This window comes from Pongo pygmaeus, chromosome 13 (genome assembly GCF_028885625.2).
Source record: "Pongo pygmaeus isolate AG05252 chromosome 13, NHGRI_mPonPyg2-v2.0_pri, whole genome shotgun sequence".
NCBI classification, from domain to species: Eukaryota; Metazoa; Chordata; class Mammalia; order Primates; family Hominidae; genus Pongo; species Pongo pygmaeus.
In genome coordinates, this window is record NC_072386.2 from 116,174,622 (window position 1) to 116,194,963 (window position 20,342).

Genomic DNA, 20,342 nt, shown 5'->3' on the forward strand with positions numbered 1-20,342 from the left:
AAAAAATCCTTTTAAAAGCCTTTAAAATAATAAATTGTTTTTATAATTTACTTCCATTTTACAAAGACTAGTTATGATTCCGTTGATTATGATCTTTGTAAGTGCTGGTAGGACTTCATTTATTAACACAGTGATTTTGACTCAGAGTGTCAAAAAGTGACGGCAAGTATCTTGCAGATCCTTTAAGATGAGGATGCTGAGGCTCAGAGAGATCACATAACTGAATTAAGACCATGTTCATGTTTGGAAGTAGAGTGGAAACTAGAGCCCAGATTTCAAGGCTTTATTCACCAACCCTCACAGCTTCTCTTTCCTAATATTAGAAAACTGGGCTTATCTTTTTTCAGAAAAACTAATTTGTGGCTGGGTTTAGTGGTTCACTCCTGTAATCCCAGTATTATGGGAGGCAGAAGCAAGCCTGGGCAACATAGCAAGACAACATCTCTACAAAAAGAAAATTTAAAAAAAACTAGCCAGGTGTGGTGGTGTGTGCCTGTAATCATGGCTACTTGGGAGGCTTAGGTGGGAGAACTGTTTGAGCCAGGGAGGTCAAGGCTGCAGTGAGCTGTGATCTCACCACTGCACTCCAGCCTGGGCGACAGGATGAGACTCTGTCTCAAAAACAAAAAAAAAATTAATTTGAAATCACAATATCCTGTGGAATACTGCACAGTAGTTAAAAAGAAATTGGTGAATTTATATGTGGAACAATATGAGTATTAATGTGGAATAATCTCTATAATATATTGTTAAAATGATAAAAATGCAGAACACTAATGTTTGTTACCATTTGTGTTTTTATTTTTATTTTTTGAGACGGAGTCTCGCTCTGTCACCCAGGATGGAGTGCAGTGGCGCGATCTCGGCTCACTGCAAGCTCCGCCTCCCGGGTTCACGCCATTCTCCTGCCTCAGCCTCCCGAGTGGCTGAGACTACAGGTGCCTGCCACCACCCCCGGCTTTTTCTTTTTTCTTTTTTTTTTTTTTTTTTGTATTTTTAGTAGAGATGGGGTTTCACCACGTTAACCAGAATGGTCTCGATCTCCTGAACTCATGATCCGCCCACCTTGGCCTCCCAAAGTGCTGGGATTACCGGCGTGAGTCACCATGCCCAGCCCCTATATGTGTTTTTAAAAAAGGGAGGAATACAAATGTGTGCGTATATGTATGTGTGCGCTTGTGTGTACACACACCTATGATACACACATGCATATACAAAATGTGCCTGCATATACATAGATGATACCTGGAAAGATATGGAAGAAACCAGGAACAATTATTGTCTCTGGAAGGGGAATTAGGGGATGGAAGAGAGACTTCATTTTCACTACAAACACTTTAGTTACCTGAAATTTTTTTACATGTATAAGTATTACATATCCAAGAAATTTACCAAGATTCTAATAAACACCACTTTATTTGTATAACAAGGAATCAACATTTTGAAACAGAATCCACTATAAAGTTCCTACCTATGAATTAGTTCCTCAAGTATGTTTAAGATGACAGACTTTAAAGAATGAAAAAAAATGACAGGGGTGGAAGGAGGGATTGTTCATTTCTATGGGGTAAAAATTCCGATAAGCAAGTCACATAGGAGTGTATTGGTATAATTTTTCTTTTGGCTCACTATGGTGTGTTACTAGATATGGTATGAAATTTCAAATGTCACAAGGATTGTTACACTAAGACTTCGTCTCACTATACGATCTTTATCTATGTAGACTTGCCCTTATTTCTTGTTTGCTTTTCCTTCTTAGAAAGTCATGCATGCTCACTTTAGAAACTCTGGAATGAACAAATATAAACAGGAAGGAAAATGAATTACCCAGAATCTTGCCAACCAGGGACAACCACTATTAACATTTTCTTTCCAGTTTAACTTTTTGTTTGTTTTTACATAGTTGGGATTCATCTATGTGTCTTGACATATTTTCCCCTTAACATTACATCACAGTTAAACCAAATGTGCACTGCTAGAATAAACCCAACTTGGTAATGTTATATTGTTCTTTCAATATAATGTTAGATTCACTTTATTAATATTTTGTTTAGGATTTTTGCATCTATATTTGTAAGACTGGCCTGAAAATTTTCTGTCTTGTATGGTCTTTACTGAGTTTGGTACCAAGATTATGATAGCCTCTTAAAATAAATTGGAGGTTATAACCTCTTCTTCTATTCTCTGCAACAGTGAATATAGGATTGGAGTTATTTTTTTCTTAAGTTTTTGGTAGAAACTAGCCAGTGAAGTCATGTGGGTTTGGATTTTCTTTGTAGGAAGGTTCCTAATTACTAATTAGCTTTTCAAAATAGTTACAAGAATATTCAGGTTTTCTATTTCTTCCTGTGTCAATTTTGTTGTCTTTTTCTATAAATTTGCTCATCTATAATTTTAGTATTTTTGGTATAAATTTTTTCAAAATAATCTTGTATTTATTTACAAGACAGGATCTTAATGTTTAATGACAGGATCTGCAGCGTACCTCCTTTTCATTCCTGCTACTGTGTTTCTCTTCCTTGCTTTTGTCCATTTCATTGGAGGTGTATTGATTTTGTTAGTCTTTTCAAAGAAACAACTCTTGATTCTGATGTTTCTGAATTTCTATTTCATTAATTTCTATTCTTCTCTTTATTGCTTCCTTTCTTTTATTTGTTTTAGGTTTCTTTTTCTATTTCTTTTTTCAATTTCTTGAGCTGAATGCTTAGCTCATTACTGTTCAGCCTTTCTTCTTCTTCTTCTTCTTCTTTTTTTTTTTTTTGAGACGGAGCCTCACTCTGTTGCCCAGGCTAGAATGTAGTGGCATGATCTCGGCTCACTGCAACCTCCACCTCCCAGGTTCAAGCGATCCTCCTGCCTCAGCCCCGCTAGTAGCTGGGATTACAGGCACGTGCCACCATGCCCGGCTAATTATTAAATTTTTAGTAGAGATGGGGTTTCACCATTTTGGTCAGGCTGGTCTCAAACTCCTGACTTCAGGTGATCCACCGGGCTCGGCCTCCCAAGGTGCTGGGATTACAGGCGTGAGCCACCATGCCCCGCCCAGCCTTTTTTCTTTTGTGATATTTGAATTAGAGGGCTGTAAAATTTCCCTCAACTACTATTTTAGTTATATCCTCAAATTTTAATGTCAAATTTTCATTATCTTTCAGTCAAAATATTTTCTAATTTCTATTATTATTTCTTTATTAAACCATGGGTTCAGAAATCTGTTTCTCAATTTCCAAACATATGCAGATCTTCTAGTTGTCTTGTTTTTTCCTAGCCTAATTTCACTGTGATCACAGAATGTATCACATACGATTTCGATCTTTTGATATGTAAGATTTACTTTATTGCTTAGTATATGGTCAATATTGGTAAATGTTCATGTGTGATTGGAAGAAATACGTATCTGCAGTTGTAGGGTAAAATATTCTGTGTACCGCCTGTCCATGAGGTTAAGTTTAACTGTTGTTTTAAATTTTCTCTATTATACATTTTTAAAAAATGTATTTGCTGTTTCAATTACTGAGAGTTAAAATCTCCCTCCATGATTGGAAATCTGCATATTTTTCTTAGTAATTCTTCAGTTTTGTATTATATATTTTGAGGCATATAGGTTTAGAACTGTTAAATCTTCCAAGTAAACTGAACCTTTCATCATTATTAAGTAATGGTTTTTATATCTAAAAATGTATTCTGCCTCATGTTAATATGGCTACACCAGATTTCAGTTGCTATTTGCATAGAACATCTTTCTCCATCCTTTTACTTCAAACTTTCAGTATCCTTGTTTTAGGTATTTGAGAAAAACCCATCCTAACCATCTTAAAGACAACAACAACTACTACTACTAAAGCCTTTAGTTCATTTATTGATATATCTGGGTTTAAATCTATTATCTTACTATATGTTTTCTATTTATCCTCCTTTTGGGCTTTCTAACCCTGGCAAACCCTGGACTTCTTTTGTCTCCTTTCCTCTAAAGGCTATCAACAACCCAGCTCAACCTTTAGGCTGCCACTGCCAGACAGGCAAATAATGTCTGGGCAAAAGTGCTCGTAGGAGTTGATCTCTTTTGTTTCAATCTTTTCCCAGACATGGCCATTGATTCTGTTCTATCTTGTGCTCTTTGATGACTTTAGGATGACCATTTGTTTAATCAGCTTTTTAAGTTACCTTCAGTGGAAGAGTTGGTTCAAATTACTTAGTCGGCCTTTACTAGAAAGGTAAAACCCTGCATAATTTTCCAATATAGGGATATAAGTTATCTGATTACTCTTCCAATGTTAAATATTAGAAATAATGTTGTTAAAACACTGTACATAAATCTTTCTTGCATTTTAGATCTTTTTCTCTTTAAGATAATTTCTTTTTTCTTTCTTTTTTTTTTTTTGAGATGGAATCTCACTCTGTCGCCCAGGCTGAAGTGCAGTGGCACGATCTGAGCTCACTGCAACCTCTGCCTCTCCGGCCCAAGCGATTCTCGTGCCTCAGCCTCCTGAGTAGCTGGGATTACAGGCACCTGCCAACACACTCGGCTTTTTTTTTTTGTATTTTTGGTAGAGACAGGGATTTGCCATGTTGGCCAGGCTGGTCTCGAACTCCTGACCTCAGGTAATCCACTCACCTCAGCCTCCCAAAGTGCTGGGATTACAGGCAAGAGCCACCCAGCCCAGCCTCCTTAAGATAATTTCCAAAAACAGATATACTGGAGAAAACATTTTTAGGTCTTTTGATATTTACAGTTATATTATACTGTTATACTACAGACCCCAATGTTTGAGTATGCCTATTTCTCTATATTCTCTCCAGCAATGAGGACTCCCTTTGAAATATCTGGCTTATTTGATATGTGGCTCTAAAATGTTTGTATTTTACAATGTTGATAAGGATATATATTTTCACAAATGTTTACTACTCATTTGATTTTTTTGGACCATTTGGGAATCAGTGATTTTTATTTCTATGTGTATTCACAAAAGGTACTTACAACTGGTTGCAGACTGTGGGGACAGCAACCTTCTGCCTTTGAGAATTTGCTGCCAAATGCCAAAGGCATATTTCACCTTCCTCGTGAATTTTGTGCATGCTCTGCGGAACAGGCTGTCTGGGGCCCTAGTCAAAGAGTAGCATCCTAGGCCGGTGTGGTGGTTCACGCCTGTAATCCCAGCACTTTGGGAGGCCAAGGTGGGTGGATCACTTGAGGCCAGGAGTTCAAGACCAGTCTGGCCAACATAGCAGAACTCCATCTCTACTAAAAATAAAAATAATAATTAGCCAGGGGTGGTGGTGCAATGCCTGTAATCCCAGTTACTTGGGAGGCTGAGACATGAGAATTGCTTGAACCCAGAAAGTGTAGGTTGCAGTGAGCCTAGATCACACCACTGAACTCCAGCCTGGGCGGCAGAGCAAGACTCTGTCTCAAAAAAACCCCAAAACCAAACCAAACCAAAACCAAAACCAAAAACACCCAAAGAGCAGCAGCCTGATCTTGTTTAGAGGGTCAGTGGCATGAGTAAAGATCTACCATTTATTCACTCATTCAATCTATATTTACTGAGATCCTGCAGCACATAGTCTACAGCAGATCTATATGAAGGGCAACTTGGTATGGGCCAGGGTCACCCTCACAGACCTGACAATCTAGCAGGGGAGAGCGATATTAAACAATCACTGAGAAAAGTATGTAATTCTAAATACAGGCTGGCTGCAGTGGCTCACATCTATAATCCCAACATTTTGGGAAGCCAAGGTAGAAGGATTGCTTGAGGCCAAGAGTTTGAACCGCCAGGCACGGGTGGCTCATGCCTGTAATCCCAGCACTTTGGGAGGCCGAGGCGGGCGGATCACGACTTCAGGAGAAAGAGACCATAGAGACAGTGAAACCCCGTCTCTACTAAAAATACAAAAAATTAGCCGGACATGGCAGCATGTGCCTATAGTCCCAGCTACTTGGGAGGCTGAGGCAGGAGAATCGCTTGAACCTGGGAGGCGGAGGTTGCAGTAAGCTGAGATTGCACCACTGCACACCAGCCTGGGTGACACAGTGAGACTCTGTCTCAAAAAAAAAAAAAAAAAAAAAAAGAGTTTGAGAACAGCCTGGCCAATGCAGCAAGACCTCATCTCTAAAAAATAATAAATAAATGAATAGATAGAAACACACGCGATGGAGAAAAAGTAGTATGCCGTATGGCAGAATATAACGAGGGACTCAAACGAGAGGTGGATCAGGTTTAAGCAATGGGGGACAGGAAGATCCTGGTGGCCTTTCTGAAGACAGGACATTTAAACTGAGACAAAGAATGAGAAAGAGTTATTAACCAGAATGGGGGAAGGAGCATTCCAGGTGGAAGAAATAGCCTGTGTAAAAGCCTCAAAGCAGGAATGACTACAGTCAGTCTGCTGCTGCAAGCGCAGTTTCACACATCACTTGCCCTTGTGTCAGTGGGAGTATGGAGGAGAGGATGGCAAAATGCACAATTTGGAAACTCTGAAGAGAGAATGAACAAAGTTAACAAGTTTCAAAGTTCTCAACATAGCATAAGGAATCACTACACTGCCTCCTGCTAGAATATGCAAATGGTTAAAATTTTCTAAAACCTGATGTCTGAATAGTGATACTGACAGGGCCAGTTGCTTTATATACAAAATAGCCTTTGCTTCAGAAAAGGTCTCATGCTTCTAAGCTGTTTCCAGGGATGCTCCCAACTTAGGAAGACACAGTTTAACAGGAAAATATTAATCACAGAGTGCTAAACAGGATGCAGCCTCTCTACCAAAAAGCACAAAATCAATCATTTCACTTTGGGATATACTTTTGGCACGAAGACTGCAGTCTGCCTTGGAAAACAGTCACTTCAAATCTGCCTAGGGAAACCAGACCAGTGAGCGTTTCCAAACACATGACTTCTAAGCAAGTTTGCAACGGACAAAGCGGGCATGGAGCGAGGCGGCCAACGTACTGTTCTCGCGGACCAGGCAGAACTCCCATGCGCTCTGGCTCTCCAAAGTGCTGTCCAGGTCAACGGCGACATTGGGCTCGCTCTGCTTCTCCAGGCGGTACTGAGGGCCTGGAAGATCAAAGGGGCAGGAGGAGGGGAGGAAGTCTGAAACAGTGAATTTAACATTTAAAAAACACCACATACTGGTGAAAAGCTGATAAAGCCTTAGTAAAGTGTTAAAGTCCGTCTTGAGGGTCTAGCTATCCAGGATGGAAGTTTGGGGTTTCTTTTGCATAAGGCTTCACATTCTTCACTGTTCTATTATCAGGTCTGTTTCCACTCAGTTCTCCCCGAAACCAAGTAAGAGGTAAATGGCCTTTGAGTCAGAGTGACTACACCACTTCTCAGATATGAGCAGGTCACCTACCCTCTCTGAACCTCCGTTTCCTAATATGTAATGTAGGAATAGTTATACCTTGAAAGATTGTTGTAAGGATCAGAGGTGATGTAGGAAAAATGCTTATTAGAAATGTACCTGCCTCACAGGAGGCAAAGGTATTTATTAATAATTATGTAACAATAAATTACAATCAGGAATAAGATATGTGTAGAACTCTAATAACAGTCCAAAAAATTCAAAACAAATTGTAAACAGGTAAGCTTGAATAAATAAAGCTCAGATGACCTGGCATTCATATGTGGAAAGTTTTTAAATTAAAAAAAAATCTCAGATTTCTGAGTTACGGTGATGAAAAGACAGTGGCTACCGATTCACATTTTTGTTGAAACATTTATGAAAACACAAGACACGGGTTCAATAGTACTAGAAGCCAGGAATACTAGCTACCCTGCATCACATAGAGGGTTCTTCTGGCAGACCTTAATAAAACACTGCAGCATTTTATACATTTATTCATGTATTTCTTTGTCAACCCAAATGACAATCTTGTTCTTCTCAGATAACACCTAATGGGTCCAATGATCAGATTCAAAAGACTGCTCCTGTGATCTGTTAATGGTTATTGAAAGGATTAGAGGCATAAGAAACTGTCTTATTATTTTGACTCTGAAAGGCGTGTTTGGTCAGACAGAAGGAGAGGTGACAGATCTGAGGGAAGCATCAGAGGCCGTGCAGGGCTCCCAGGCGGAACATGTATTTTTAGATATGTTCTTCAGCTGTTGTCAACTTGTTGATTAATCACATCTAGTGCTTCTCTATCATCAGTATGAGGCATTTCACTCATTTCCAGTCATTCTCCTTCCCATGTTCTATGTTCAGTTGTAGCACTGCAGAGATTCATTTCAGTTTCAGGGTATATTTGATCTTTTCTCTAACTGGTATTTCATTAGCACTTCTGCCTATTCTGAATTCTTACATACATTCAGTCCTTTTTACACTACTTAAATAAAGCTTTTAAACCTTTGTAAGTAAACAAATGCTTAAAACATATACAACTATTTAAGCATATAGTCAGAAGTCTACGCAGTTCTTTTAAACTCTAATACACTATATTTATATCAAAAAGGTATTGTGTTTTAAAATTATAGGTAGTAAATTCATTTTTTTAAAAAATTCTAATTTCAAAAGTGTTAAATAAGGCCAGGCATGGTAGCCCCCTTAGCGATTCTCCCAAATCCCAGCACTTTGGGGGGACCAATTGAACCCAGGAGTTTGAGACCAGCCTGGGCAACACAGTAACGACAACAACAATAAAAATTTAAAAATTAGCCAGGCATGGTGGTGCGCACCTGTAGTCCCAGCTACTCGGGAGGCTGAGGCGGGGGGATTGCTTGAGCCCAGGAGCTGGAGGCTCCAGTGAGCTATGATCATGCCACTGTACTCCAGCCTGGGCAACAGAGAGAATCCCTGTGTCTCTTGGAAAAAAAAAAGTGTTAAGTAAATCAAAGTACGGAAGGAAATGCAGGTAATTCTTGTAGTCTCTACTACCTATCACCTGTCCATGCCAACAATTTTCAATTAATAGGTGCATCTGGTATTGATCAGTGGATGTTGGCACATAATACTGGGTGGAAGGAATCTCAGAAAGCTGAACCTTAAGAAAACAGCTGTGGGCCCCTTTAGTCTAGCAGAGGAAAGGCAGTTACCCCTGAACCTAGAGGGCTGCTTTCTAAGACAATGGCCTATTAAACAATCTCTGACTGCTCCTATCTCCAAAATCTCCCAGCAACACAGTGTGCAGAAGCCACTGACATCCACTTCTATAAATTTACAGTGAAATCTGGGTATAAAGTTTAGCTGTAATAATTCATTTCTCAGGCTGAGTACGGTGGCTCACATCTGTTATCCCAGCGCTTTGGGGGAGCCAAGGCAGGAGGATCACTTGAGGCCAGGAGTTTGAGGCCAGCCTGGGAAACATAGTGAGCCTTCATCTCTACAAAAAAATTTTTTTAAATTAGCTGGGTGTGGTGGTGCATGCCTGTAGTCCCAGCTACTGGGGAGGCTGAGGTGGATTTTTCTGAGCCCAGGCGTTTGAGGCTGCAATGAGCTATGACTGTGCCACTGCACTAGACCCTATCTCCAAAAAATTTTTTAAAAATAATAGCCCAAATTTAGGAACAACCTAGGTCTAACACGGGGACTGATTAAATAAAATATTATGAAATACCATAAAAATATTAAATGTGATGCCACAAAAAATATTTAATTTTATAAAACATGTTTATAATATGCTACTTTATGAAAGCAGCAAATTATAGCACATTTTAAATTATAATTATAAAAGTACAAATTATAATTTTAAAAATATAATAGCAGAGTGGGGTGACTATAGTTACCAACAATGTACTATATATTTCAAAACAAGCTAGAATAGTGGACATGAAATGTTCCCAGTGTATAGAAATGATAAATACCCCAGGTGGTACCCAAATACCCTGACTTGATCATTACACATTCTATGAATGTAACAAAATATCACGTGTACTCCACAAATATATATAAACATTATGTATGAATTTTAAAAAGGTAAATCTAAGCAAAAAAATATGTAAAGGAATAGAGGAAAAAAGACTAGGAGGTTATTTCTAAAATGTGAATAGTAGTTATAATTGATAGTGGAATTAATAATTGTTTTTATTTTTCCTTTGTGTTTTTTTGTATTTTTCAAATTTGCTATAATAAATGAAGGCCACTTTTGTAATTTAAAAACACCAGATATACTTAAAAGTTCTCCAATTTCTTACTATGACATTTTTTTGAGGCTACTATAATTAGCACACATTGTGGCATCTCCAATGGGTCATTCGCATGCAGTAATTTAATCAAAAGCAGACAAGATCTGTTTATGTAGACATATTTTTATGTGAAGTAACCGTGCACCCTGGCATGTGTACTCTGAGAGCAGTGCACAGGCTGTCGGGCTTCTCAAGCTGTCAGGCTACCTGACAGCTGGATTATATATAAGCTACCACTTTCCTGATTACTGGGAACTAAGGCCTGGCTGCATCAGGAGGAATTTCAGGCCGGTCTCCTTTGCACATTTTTTCCTACCAGTCTTTGCAGCTGCCTGGGAAACGTGGATCAGGGAAAACAGGGGAGTCAGGGAGTACCAGGAATGATCCCTTATCCCTAAAGACAACTCCCTGCCCCACTCTCAAAGCCATAAATGCCATCATCTGACATTTCTTTTATTTCTTGGATCTTGTAGATATTTCTATTAAAATTAGTTTTCTGAAAGTAGCTTCTTGGACTTTGTCCTATGAAGCCTAGCATGATGATGACTTTAATACATGCTTATTATGTGCCAAGCATGCTATATACCTTACCTTACTGAATCCTCACAGTAACCCCCAGAGGCAGATATATTAGCCCCAGTTTACAGATTGGGATGCTGGTGAAGTAACTTGCCCAAGATCACAAAGGTAAAAAGTAGGAAGGGGGAAAAATGAAATCCGTGGGGGTCTTCTGGCTCTAAAGCTAGTCTGCCTTGAACCCTCCTTCCTCCTGCAAACTATAAATTACTGGCCAATTATAAAAAGGCCATAGTTTATACCATAAATAAAGGTTTCTGTAGATTCGTGGATTCATCTAGAATCTGAATCACTTAACTTCTATAAATTCAAAATGAAAATGATCTGTAACTATTTATTTTAACAAATTCACACATACCAAATATTTCATGCTCTGGCTGCATTCTGAGTCCATGGTAGTACCATTCCCTCTTATGAAAACATGATCAGACATGATCACCTTATCTTTCTATCCATCCAGGAAGGCCCATCCATCTTTCCTTAGGAATATTGCTAATATTCTATGCTCAGTTTAGTCAGTAACTGAAAATCCGTGTGTTTTCTGCCCTGGGTACTCCCTGCTCATCCATCAAAGCTGAAGAACAACTTGGAAACCCACTTCTGAACTTAGCAAGGGACCAATGGGTAACAACCTGGGGGAAGGCAGGGTGGTTAAGCTGCATATGAAACTCGATATCTAAATCCAAATGGAAAACTGCTTTTTAGAAATCTGCATTTCTCTCCATAATCCTCACCTGAATAGTAGATATTTCACAGAGAAAGATTATAGTATTTTACACATTTTCTCTCCAAAAAGGCCAGGCTGATAACTTCAGTTCTTACTGTGTAATGAGAGGCAGGGTATATACGAGAGGCAATATAGCCAGGTGGGTAAGGGCATAAACTTGGGGCCCAATTGCCTTGGCCTAAGTCCTGGCCAAGCAATTTTGCTGTATGACTTTGGCCCAACTTAACCTCTCAGTTTTCTTCTTTATAGAACAGGGGATAATAATAGCACCTACCTCACAGGACTGTCTAAAGATTCAATGAACTAATAGTTGTAAGGCAGTTGGAACAATGTCCAATGCATTAATAGTGTGATTTAAGTATCAGCTATCATCATCATCATCATCATCATCGTCATCATCATCATCAGACTGTAATAATACTAAGTGATCCTAACAGCATGGACAATCTAACTACCACCATCACAGACCCTACTATGTGACAAGTGCTGTGCTAGGTCTTTTATGTACAGATCATCTCATTCACTCTTTGGTCACCCTAAGACGTAAAGAGTTTATAAACCCACTTAAGAGAGGAGAAACTGTGATTTATAGAGGTTAAATAACTTGCTCAGTGTCCCTCAGGAACTAGTAGAAGTGAGAGAATTCATACCTAGGACTGCCCAGGCCTGCACTCTCTATATCGCATTATGAACCACAGCATCTCACTCACACGAAGTTCTTAATAAATGCCTGTTGATAGTGAAGATTATGATAACCCAGACCTATATCAAAGTACAGTCTCCATCAAATACTTGTTTACTTTTTAGGAGGCTGACACGGGAGGAAAATAAAAATAGCAGCCAAAAGCCATTTCAAAAAGACAAACTGTGAGGTCAATTTCTATGAATATACTTTTTGCCAAAGAAATGATTATATAAAATATAAAAGTCTCTTTCACACTGAACAGGACAAGGTTCTCAAGGCAACATCCACACTTTGGAAAAAGGATTTAAAAAGTCACAGCTGCGCATGAAGCCGCATACCCTCTACTTCACAGCAGAGAGGAACACAAAAAGAAGATTCTGGGAAGCAGTTACTCTGCAGCGACGAGAAAACCTGCTTGGGCATTCCAATGATGTATTTACTGCAGTAATACCATGTCACCGAATGGCCTAGGAACAAAATATTGCTTTGGGCACTTTGGGAGGGTTCCAAGTTGTAATACCCAGGCAGGATTTTTATGGGATTTTGTAAACCTGAGGCAAACATCTCAGCACATAAGTTTCAAAGAAAATCTATAGAATCTGTTGGTTGGTGGCTACACGCTCAGAGCGGCTTCCTTGATCCCTTTAACCCCTGACTGAAACATAAAAGGTTTTAGAATGCAATTCTTTAACAGCTGCAAGCTAGCTGAAAGCTGAAATCCAATGGAAAGCAAGTGCCTGCCAAAGTCCAAGGAGAGGGAAGACACACTGTCGCCTCTATTGCTCTGTGTCTTCTTTCTAGAGACCCATGGGAGAAACTTCTTTCAGATCCTGGTATCAGGAAAAGCTGTACTTCCCTGGAGCAAGGGCTTGCTTTTGTATCTTTAGAAAGTTTAACATAAATCTTGTAACTAGCTCCTATCACGTCCCTTTCTCCTTTGCCCATCAGGAAGCTCAGCACTAAATGTTCACATGACTATAATGACCTGGACATGCATTTCTCTGCCAGGTCCTCCTACTGGGGACTCGTAAACTTGTCGTTTAATCTTTATGTTTCTTTTCCTCTCACGTAGTTTATTGGTTCGTGTATATATATATATATATATATATATATATATTTTTTTTTTTTTTTTTTTTTTTTGAGACGGAGTCTCACTCTGTCACCCAGGCTGGAGTGCAGTGGCGTAATCTCGGCTCACTGCAAGCTCCGCCTCCCGGGTTCACGCTATTCTCCTGCCTCAGCCTCCCAAGTAGCTGGGACTAAAGGTGCCCGCCACCATGCCTGGCTAATTTCTTGTATTTTTTAGTAGAGACGGGGTTTCACCATGTTAGCCAGGATGGTCTCAATCTCCTGACCTCGTGATCCACCCGTCTTGGCCTCCCAAAGTGCTAGGATTACAGGCGTGAGCCACCGTGCCCAGCCTCGTATGTATATTTTTTTTAAGAGGTGGGGTCTTGCTATATTGCCCAGGCTGGAGTGCAGCGGCTGTTCACAGGTGCGACCCCATTATGGATCAGCACAGACGTTTTGACCTGCACGTTTCCAACATGGGCCAGTTTACCCCTCCTTAGGCAACCTGGTGGTTACCCACTCCCGGGAGCTCACCATATTGATGCTGAACTTAGTGTGGACATCTGACCAGCATAGCGCTGATCTAGGCTGTAGCCCAGAAATCCTGGGCTCAAACAACCCTCCCATATCAGCCTCCTGAGGAACTGGGACCACAGGCACACACCACTGCACTCAGTGGTTTGTGTATTTTAAAATCTATTATAATAATTCCAAATATTTTTGGGATCAAGGTAGGATATAAATAATTAACCTATCATTATCATTGCTGACCATAAGAACAAGTTTGAGAATTACCTGTGCAAGGAAAAATGACAGAGTCAAAGTCTGAACACTTTCATGGTTATGTCTTCATGTCAACTGTTTTCCATTCACCAATTTAAAGAGCTGCTTTAATCTGAAAGAGCTTCTTGTAGCCAGAAAAAAGCTAAGTGTGAGCAGTAAGAGGAAAGGCTAGGTTTGAGCAGAACATCCCTGGTGTTTGTGCCCTGAGAGGGAATAACGCTGCCAGCTATGCATCCTTGGGAAGGAATGTAATCTCATCTGTAAAATAGGGATAACAGAGCTTCCCTCAGAAGGTTGCTGTGAGGATTAAATGAGACAATCCAGGACTTCCCTTAGCGAAGTGCTCGGTCAATGAGAGCTGCTATTATTGCAAATACAGACTGAAACAGAAACCACTGCGATAAGGTTTAGGTAGATCCCTAGCCTATGAATCACAACAGGCTCATAGCCTTACCAGGGAGGGCACACCGGAGCAGGGAATGCTGGCATCAAAGCGAAAGTCTGTGCTCTTTCCCTCGTGTGTCCAAAGTAGGGGTGCAGGGTGCATATCTATTTAAACGAGCTTGCTTTTAAGCTGCAGACGGCATTTAAGATTAGAGACTTGCTCAGCAGCCAGGATTCCTACAGTTCCCTAGTCTCTCAGATCCTACAAATATAGTCTAAAAATGACGAGTAAATGTCAGAACCCACAGAATAAACCACGGCAGCACAGATATCAAAGGACATGTGACGCTGGGTCTGAGCTCACATGTCCACCCCACACAGCCTTGGCTTCTTCCACACTGACCTTCCATGGTCCACGTGGGTTCCTCAGTGCCTCCTGGCCTCTGCACGTGCCACTCCCTCTTCCTTCTTCTTCACCTAGCTCTGAGTCCTCCTTCAAGACAACCTGGTTCAGCTGTTTCCACCTCAGGGAAGGGGAAGGTGGGGCTACCTGTCCCCTTCTCTGTGTTCCCACACAGCGCCTTGTTCCTACTTTGGTAGGAGCACTCACTGGGCTCTTCTATAACTTGTCAGCTCAAGCTGTCTTGCTGCCTCCCCCAGCCTCAAGGCAGGGATGAGTCATCTCTGTGCTTGGTGCATTGTTGATGCTCAAAAAATGTTCATTAGATGGATGTTTGGATGGTAGTGTAGCATCACATGTCCTTTGATATCTGTGCGATCATGGTTTGTTCTGTGGGTTCTGACATTTACTCGTCATTTTTAGTCAATATTTGTAGGACCGGAGAGACTGGGGAACTGTGAATCCTGGCTGCCGAGCAAGTCTCTAATCTTAAATGCTGCCTATAGCTTAAAAGCAAGCTTGTTCAAGGGGGAGCTGAGGCTGAGAAGCTTGGCCCAGACTGTTGGTCAAGATTTGGATTTTCTCTCATAACCAACAGATGCTAACAGAGCAGGAAAGTGACACAATCAGCTTTATATTTTGGTGAGATTCTTCTGGTGGCACTGCTGACAATGGGCTGGAGACTTATGGCAGGAAGACCCATTCCAGGAGGATCGTGCCAAGCCTTGACTATTCTATGACAGGGGCTGACTGAATCTGCGTTCCTCACTGAGCCAAAGCCACCACGCTGACGCTGTCCGTATCAGAGCTCGGACCCAACATCAGCTATTCTAAAATGTCTGCATTTAGTGTCAGCTCCATCGCTTATAACTCTTCCTCTAGGGGCAACTATAATCATTTTCTGCTTGATCTTAATATAAGCACTGAACTATACTCAAGTGACAACCGCTGTAGCTTATACCCCCTCTGAGGCTCAGATTGGATAATCTGGAATTTAAATAATAAAAAAGGAACAAGCTGACATGACAATAAGGTCACACTTTAGCCTCTTCTGAGCCAATACACCATTTGCGCTCTGTGAAACAGCTGAATATAATCAAATTAAATACAATTCCTATTACAAAAGAAGAAAGACCAAGGCTGTTCCAATAAACCAATTCTCCTGCCTAGTTAAACTGCAAAACCTTCAGGAAAGGTTTTGAAAGCATGACCCATCAGTTCTAATTTTTAAAACTTATCCTTTCAGTCAACACTAGAAAAAGGCCCATTCCAACTTTTATCTTTGCTACAAAGTGCTGTTATCTTGGCTTGATGTCAGGAGCTCTATCTCTCTTTCTGCTGACAAGCAGAGACGAGAAAGATAAGATTGGAAACGAATCTCACTTCTCTGAGTAAATAAATAATCAATACTCATCTAAATGTAAATGAGAAGGTAGCCCCCTCTGATAACAGCACTCTTATCAGAGAGCCAATTTTCTTCAGACATTCGGCCTCAACCAAATCACCATCATTCAGCCCCAGCCTAATGGCAAAAAATCGTAACTAAATTGAACCGATCACCAGAGATCAACTAAGTTCGGCCCTGGTCACTTCAGGTTCAAATGTTTGGGAATGCAATTTTGCCCCCATTAACTTTCAATAGCAATGAAGAACAGACTGGTCAAGGGGGCAGTCGGTGCAATAAACAAAGCCCAGCAAGGGGGCCGGCCAGAAGATGAGGGGGAGTGGGCTTCAGTGTTTAAACAACAGTGCCATCATGGAAGCAAGCCCCAAAACTGTGAAGGGAAGGCCGCTTCTGTGGGCTGAGTAGAGGGCATTCTTTCCTCTATCTAAGGCTTGGCTGAAACTGAGAAGACATTTAATTTGGCGAATGATGATGATGATTAAAGTTTATTAAAACAAATACAAAGAAAAAAGAGATATTAAAAAGCTACTGTAGCTAAAAATAACCTAAGGTTCAAATGATCAATTTCCTCCAACTAATTTGTCTCAGACTTACATCTGACCCAGCAGTGCCGCACTGACCTGATTTTACTGAAAGAAGACACCGTCTACAAGACAAATCACTTTCAAACCACTGCACTGGGGTTTCCATTTCTTTGCTGCAAGACTCAATTCACTGCTGATGAGAGTATTGGGGAAATTATGACCATTATTGATAGGACAGCAAAACCACTTTCACACAGCAGTCTTCAAGTCGACAGAAAGCTTGCACTAGACCATTAATGAAGGTGTCAGCTAAAACCAGAAATTAAAGACAAAGACTGGAAGAGGCCTAATTTTTAGAGCATGTTAAGGACACCAGACACACAGAAGCAGCAGCCATTCATCCTCTTAAGAGTAACAGAGCCTAAATAAGGATGAGCAGCGGAAAGGGCTACTCTACTTATGATTAGGAAAAGAAAATGCTTTTTTTCTTGCCTGGCCTTGGAGTTCCAAGGCCATAGGCTCTCAATATTATCAGCTCACAATCTTCATCAGCCAAATGAGGAGATGTTTGGTGTGAGACAGAACTACCCAGTGTTTTACAATCTCTATTGCTGCTGTGAGCATCTAATCCTAGACGGCAGATATGTGGCATTGGAGTGTGGGTTCTGGAGTCAAAAAGACTTGGATTGAAATCCTGGCTCTTTTACAAGTTATGCGACCCTGGGCAAGTTAGTGGATCTAAACCTTCATGGAGTAATTCCACAGATTATGTGTAACACAATGCCTAGCACATAAGTACTTAATAAATGTCAGTTATATTGCTACACAAATTTGGCAAAATCATCAACTTGCCCTTTTTGAAAACAAGTCAAATATTGCTTCATTCCTGGACTATAATAACAGCATCAGCAACTGACATGGAGGACTTTCCTGGCCCTTAACAACGTGCTTTCCACGCATTTGCTTTCTGCATCTTCATAAAACTCTATGCAGTAGGCCCTACAATAATCCCCACTTTACAGAGGAGGAAAATAAACCATGGAGTGGTTAAGTCATGTACCCACGGTGAGGCCAGGACGAGAATGCAAGTTTTTCCAATTCCAAAGCCTGTGCTCTTCACCACTCTGCTCTGCTGTATCCCATAAAGAACAGTATAGGTTTTGATCTTTGGGTTAAAAAAAGAATTGTAAGGTTTAGATGATTTATCAGTTCAGAAAGGAGTAAAGATGCTGTGTGGGAGACCAGGCAGCAGGGAAGAGAGTAGGAAGTTGATCTTGAGGGGGTCAAAACTGAGAGTCCATCAACCCTCACAGCAGGCGTGTCACATGAACACCAGCTGCCTGCCCTGATTTTTCCAGGGTTGGTGTGGGGGTTCTTTTTCTAAGTTAAGTGATTTACAGACTTACTGCCTCAATCCACAGTTCTGAAAGTGTGATTTCTTTAGGGTTTAACTATACCCATTTCTAGTCTTGTTACAACTTTTTTATTGTGATAGAAAACATTTACTGGAAATATGTTACTGCTATTACCAAGTCATAAAATAAAAAGAAAAACAGTTTACGTATTGCCATCATTTCCAATCATCAATCAGAAAGTGCCAAGAGGAGGAAAGGAAAGGGCGTACGGCCGAATTTCCTTCTTTGTGTGGGAGAAAATGTAGGAGCATCATAATTCTTTAGAACAAATTTATTCTTGAATACCTAGCCTCACGAATGGGCTCCGGGGAGGAGCAGGGAGGCATCCGTTTGGCATATCCCCTCCTCTCTGCAGGCCTGCCTGAATCCCTGTTAGAATTAAGAGCTCTTTCATCCCACCTTCCTTGGGACCTTGCTTTTCTCAGTGCACCGAGCATGCTGCATTAGAAGTACTTTTGTCTATTTGTCATTCCCCCCACCTAGCCAGCATCAGGGCACTCTTTGAAGATGGGGTGGGGGGCTTTCAAAAAAACTCAACTCTGTCTTCCCAGGGCTTCAGCATAGCAAAAGGCTCTTTGTTGGTGCTTAATAATCTTTGTTAAATAGAATGCCTTCCACAAGGTGGCATTGAAAACTGAACTCAACAATGTACTTCTTCTAGCTAATATTCCTATCCTAAGAAATATTAGCCCAAGTATACAATGATGTATGTTCAAAGATGTTCATTAAAGTACTGTTTTAATACAAAAAATTTCATACAACCTAAATATTTACCAGCAGGAAACTATTAAATAAATTATGGTATATCTATACACTGGGCTGTCATATGGTTGTTATAAGAACAAGCTAAGTTGGTTGGGTGCAGTGGCTCACATTACATCTGTAATCCCATACTACATCTGTAATCCCACGTTACATCTGTAATCCCAACACTTTGGGAGGTGCAAGTGTGAAGATCACTTGAGAGTGGGAGCTCCAGACCAGTGAAACCTCATCGCTACAAAAAATTAAAAAAAAAAAAAAATTAGCTGGTTGTGGTGGTGTGGAGCTGTAGTGTCAGCTACTTGGGAGGCTGAGGCAGAAGGACTGCTTAAACCCAGGAGTTCAAGGTTACCGTGAGCTATGATGGTGCCACTGCACTCCAGCCTGGGTAACAGAGCAAGACCATCTCTAAAATAAAATAAAGCTAAGTTAATAAGACATGGGAAGAATTCTATCATACATTATTAAATTTATAAGATATAGAATGTACAGAGTAGGCTACATGTTAGTAAAGTAAAACCCCAATTACATAGGTGCACTGATATGTGGATTTGTGAAACACACAGCACAATCTGGAGGGTCATGAACCAAACCATTCTCACAGCCGTTCTTTTACCTGTAGTAACCTGCGTGGTAGAGGAAGGTATAGCAGCAAAGAAGATGGCTTTGGATTTTTACTTTATAGATTCCTATCATGTTTGGGTTTTTGACAGTAGATGATTATAAGTATTACATTTATTTTAAAAAATCAATTTTAAAAAATGAGGTGGAAAAATCTCAGAGATTATTCCAGCTAGACCAGACTAGGGAAGACTGTGGCCCCTGGAACCTCCTTGAGTCTCCTCTCACACCATCTGGCTCCTCACACATCATGTAGGCTCAGTGGCTCTGGAGACAGACCTAAACAGTTGAGGAGCCAGGAACTAAATTGGGATACAGCCTGTTCAAGGGTTCCTGAGGTCCATAGGCAAGCTACAGGTAGACCACAGAAGCTTCCAGTGCTGCTAAAGCGGCTGAGCAGGCAAAGGTGAAGCAGACCGACTGGAGCATCTGGGGCCAGACTACAAAGACTGTTTACAGCTGGGTGCGGTTGCTCGTGCCTGTAATCCCGGCACTTTGGGAGGTCAAGGTGGGGAGGATTGCTTGACGCCAGGAGTTCAAGAACAGCCTGAGCAACATAGTAAGATCCCGTCTCTACAGAAAATAAAAATTAGCCTGGTATGGTAGCACACACTTGTCTTAGCTGCTTGGAAGGCTGAGGTGGGAGGACTGCTTGAGCCTAGGAGATCAAGGCTGTAGTGAGCTATGATCACACAACTGTGCTCCATCCTGGATGACAAAGCAAGACCTTGTCTAATATATATATATAATTTAAAAAATTAATAACAAAAACTGTTTACAAAGGCAGGCCACAACTGCAGACCAAGGGCCAGATCCCATTCGCTCCTGTTATCACCACTGCCTGATAACTATGCCTGTCCCAACCTCC

General features: G+C 40.7%; 1 protein-coding gene across 7 annotated transcripts in view; it reads right to left on the minus strand.

The window, feature by feature from the left end:
- The window catches only part of MAPKAP1 (MAPK associated protein 1), a 265,446-nt gene that overhangs the window by 60,381 nt on the left and 184,723 nt on the right, over positions 1–20,342 (minus strand). For 5 of the 7 annotated variants that reach the window (XM_063650328.1, XM_054500116.2, XM_054500119.2 and 2 more), the window contains one exon: positions 6,948–7,055. The exons of the other annotated variants lie outside the window; for them this stretch is intronic. In XM_063650328.1, coding sequence (XP_063506398.1) covers positions 6,948–7,055 — 108 coding nt within the window. The remainder of the gene's footprint in view (positions 1–6,947; positions 7,056–20,342) is intronic. 7 annotated transcript variants of the gene reach the window in all.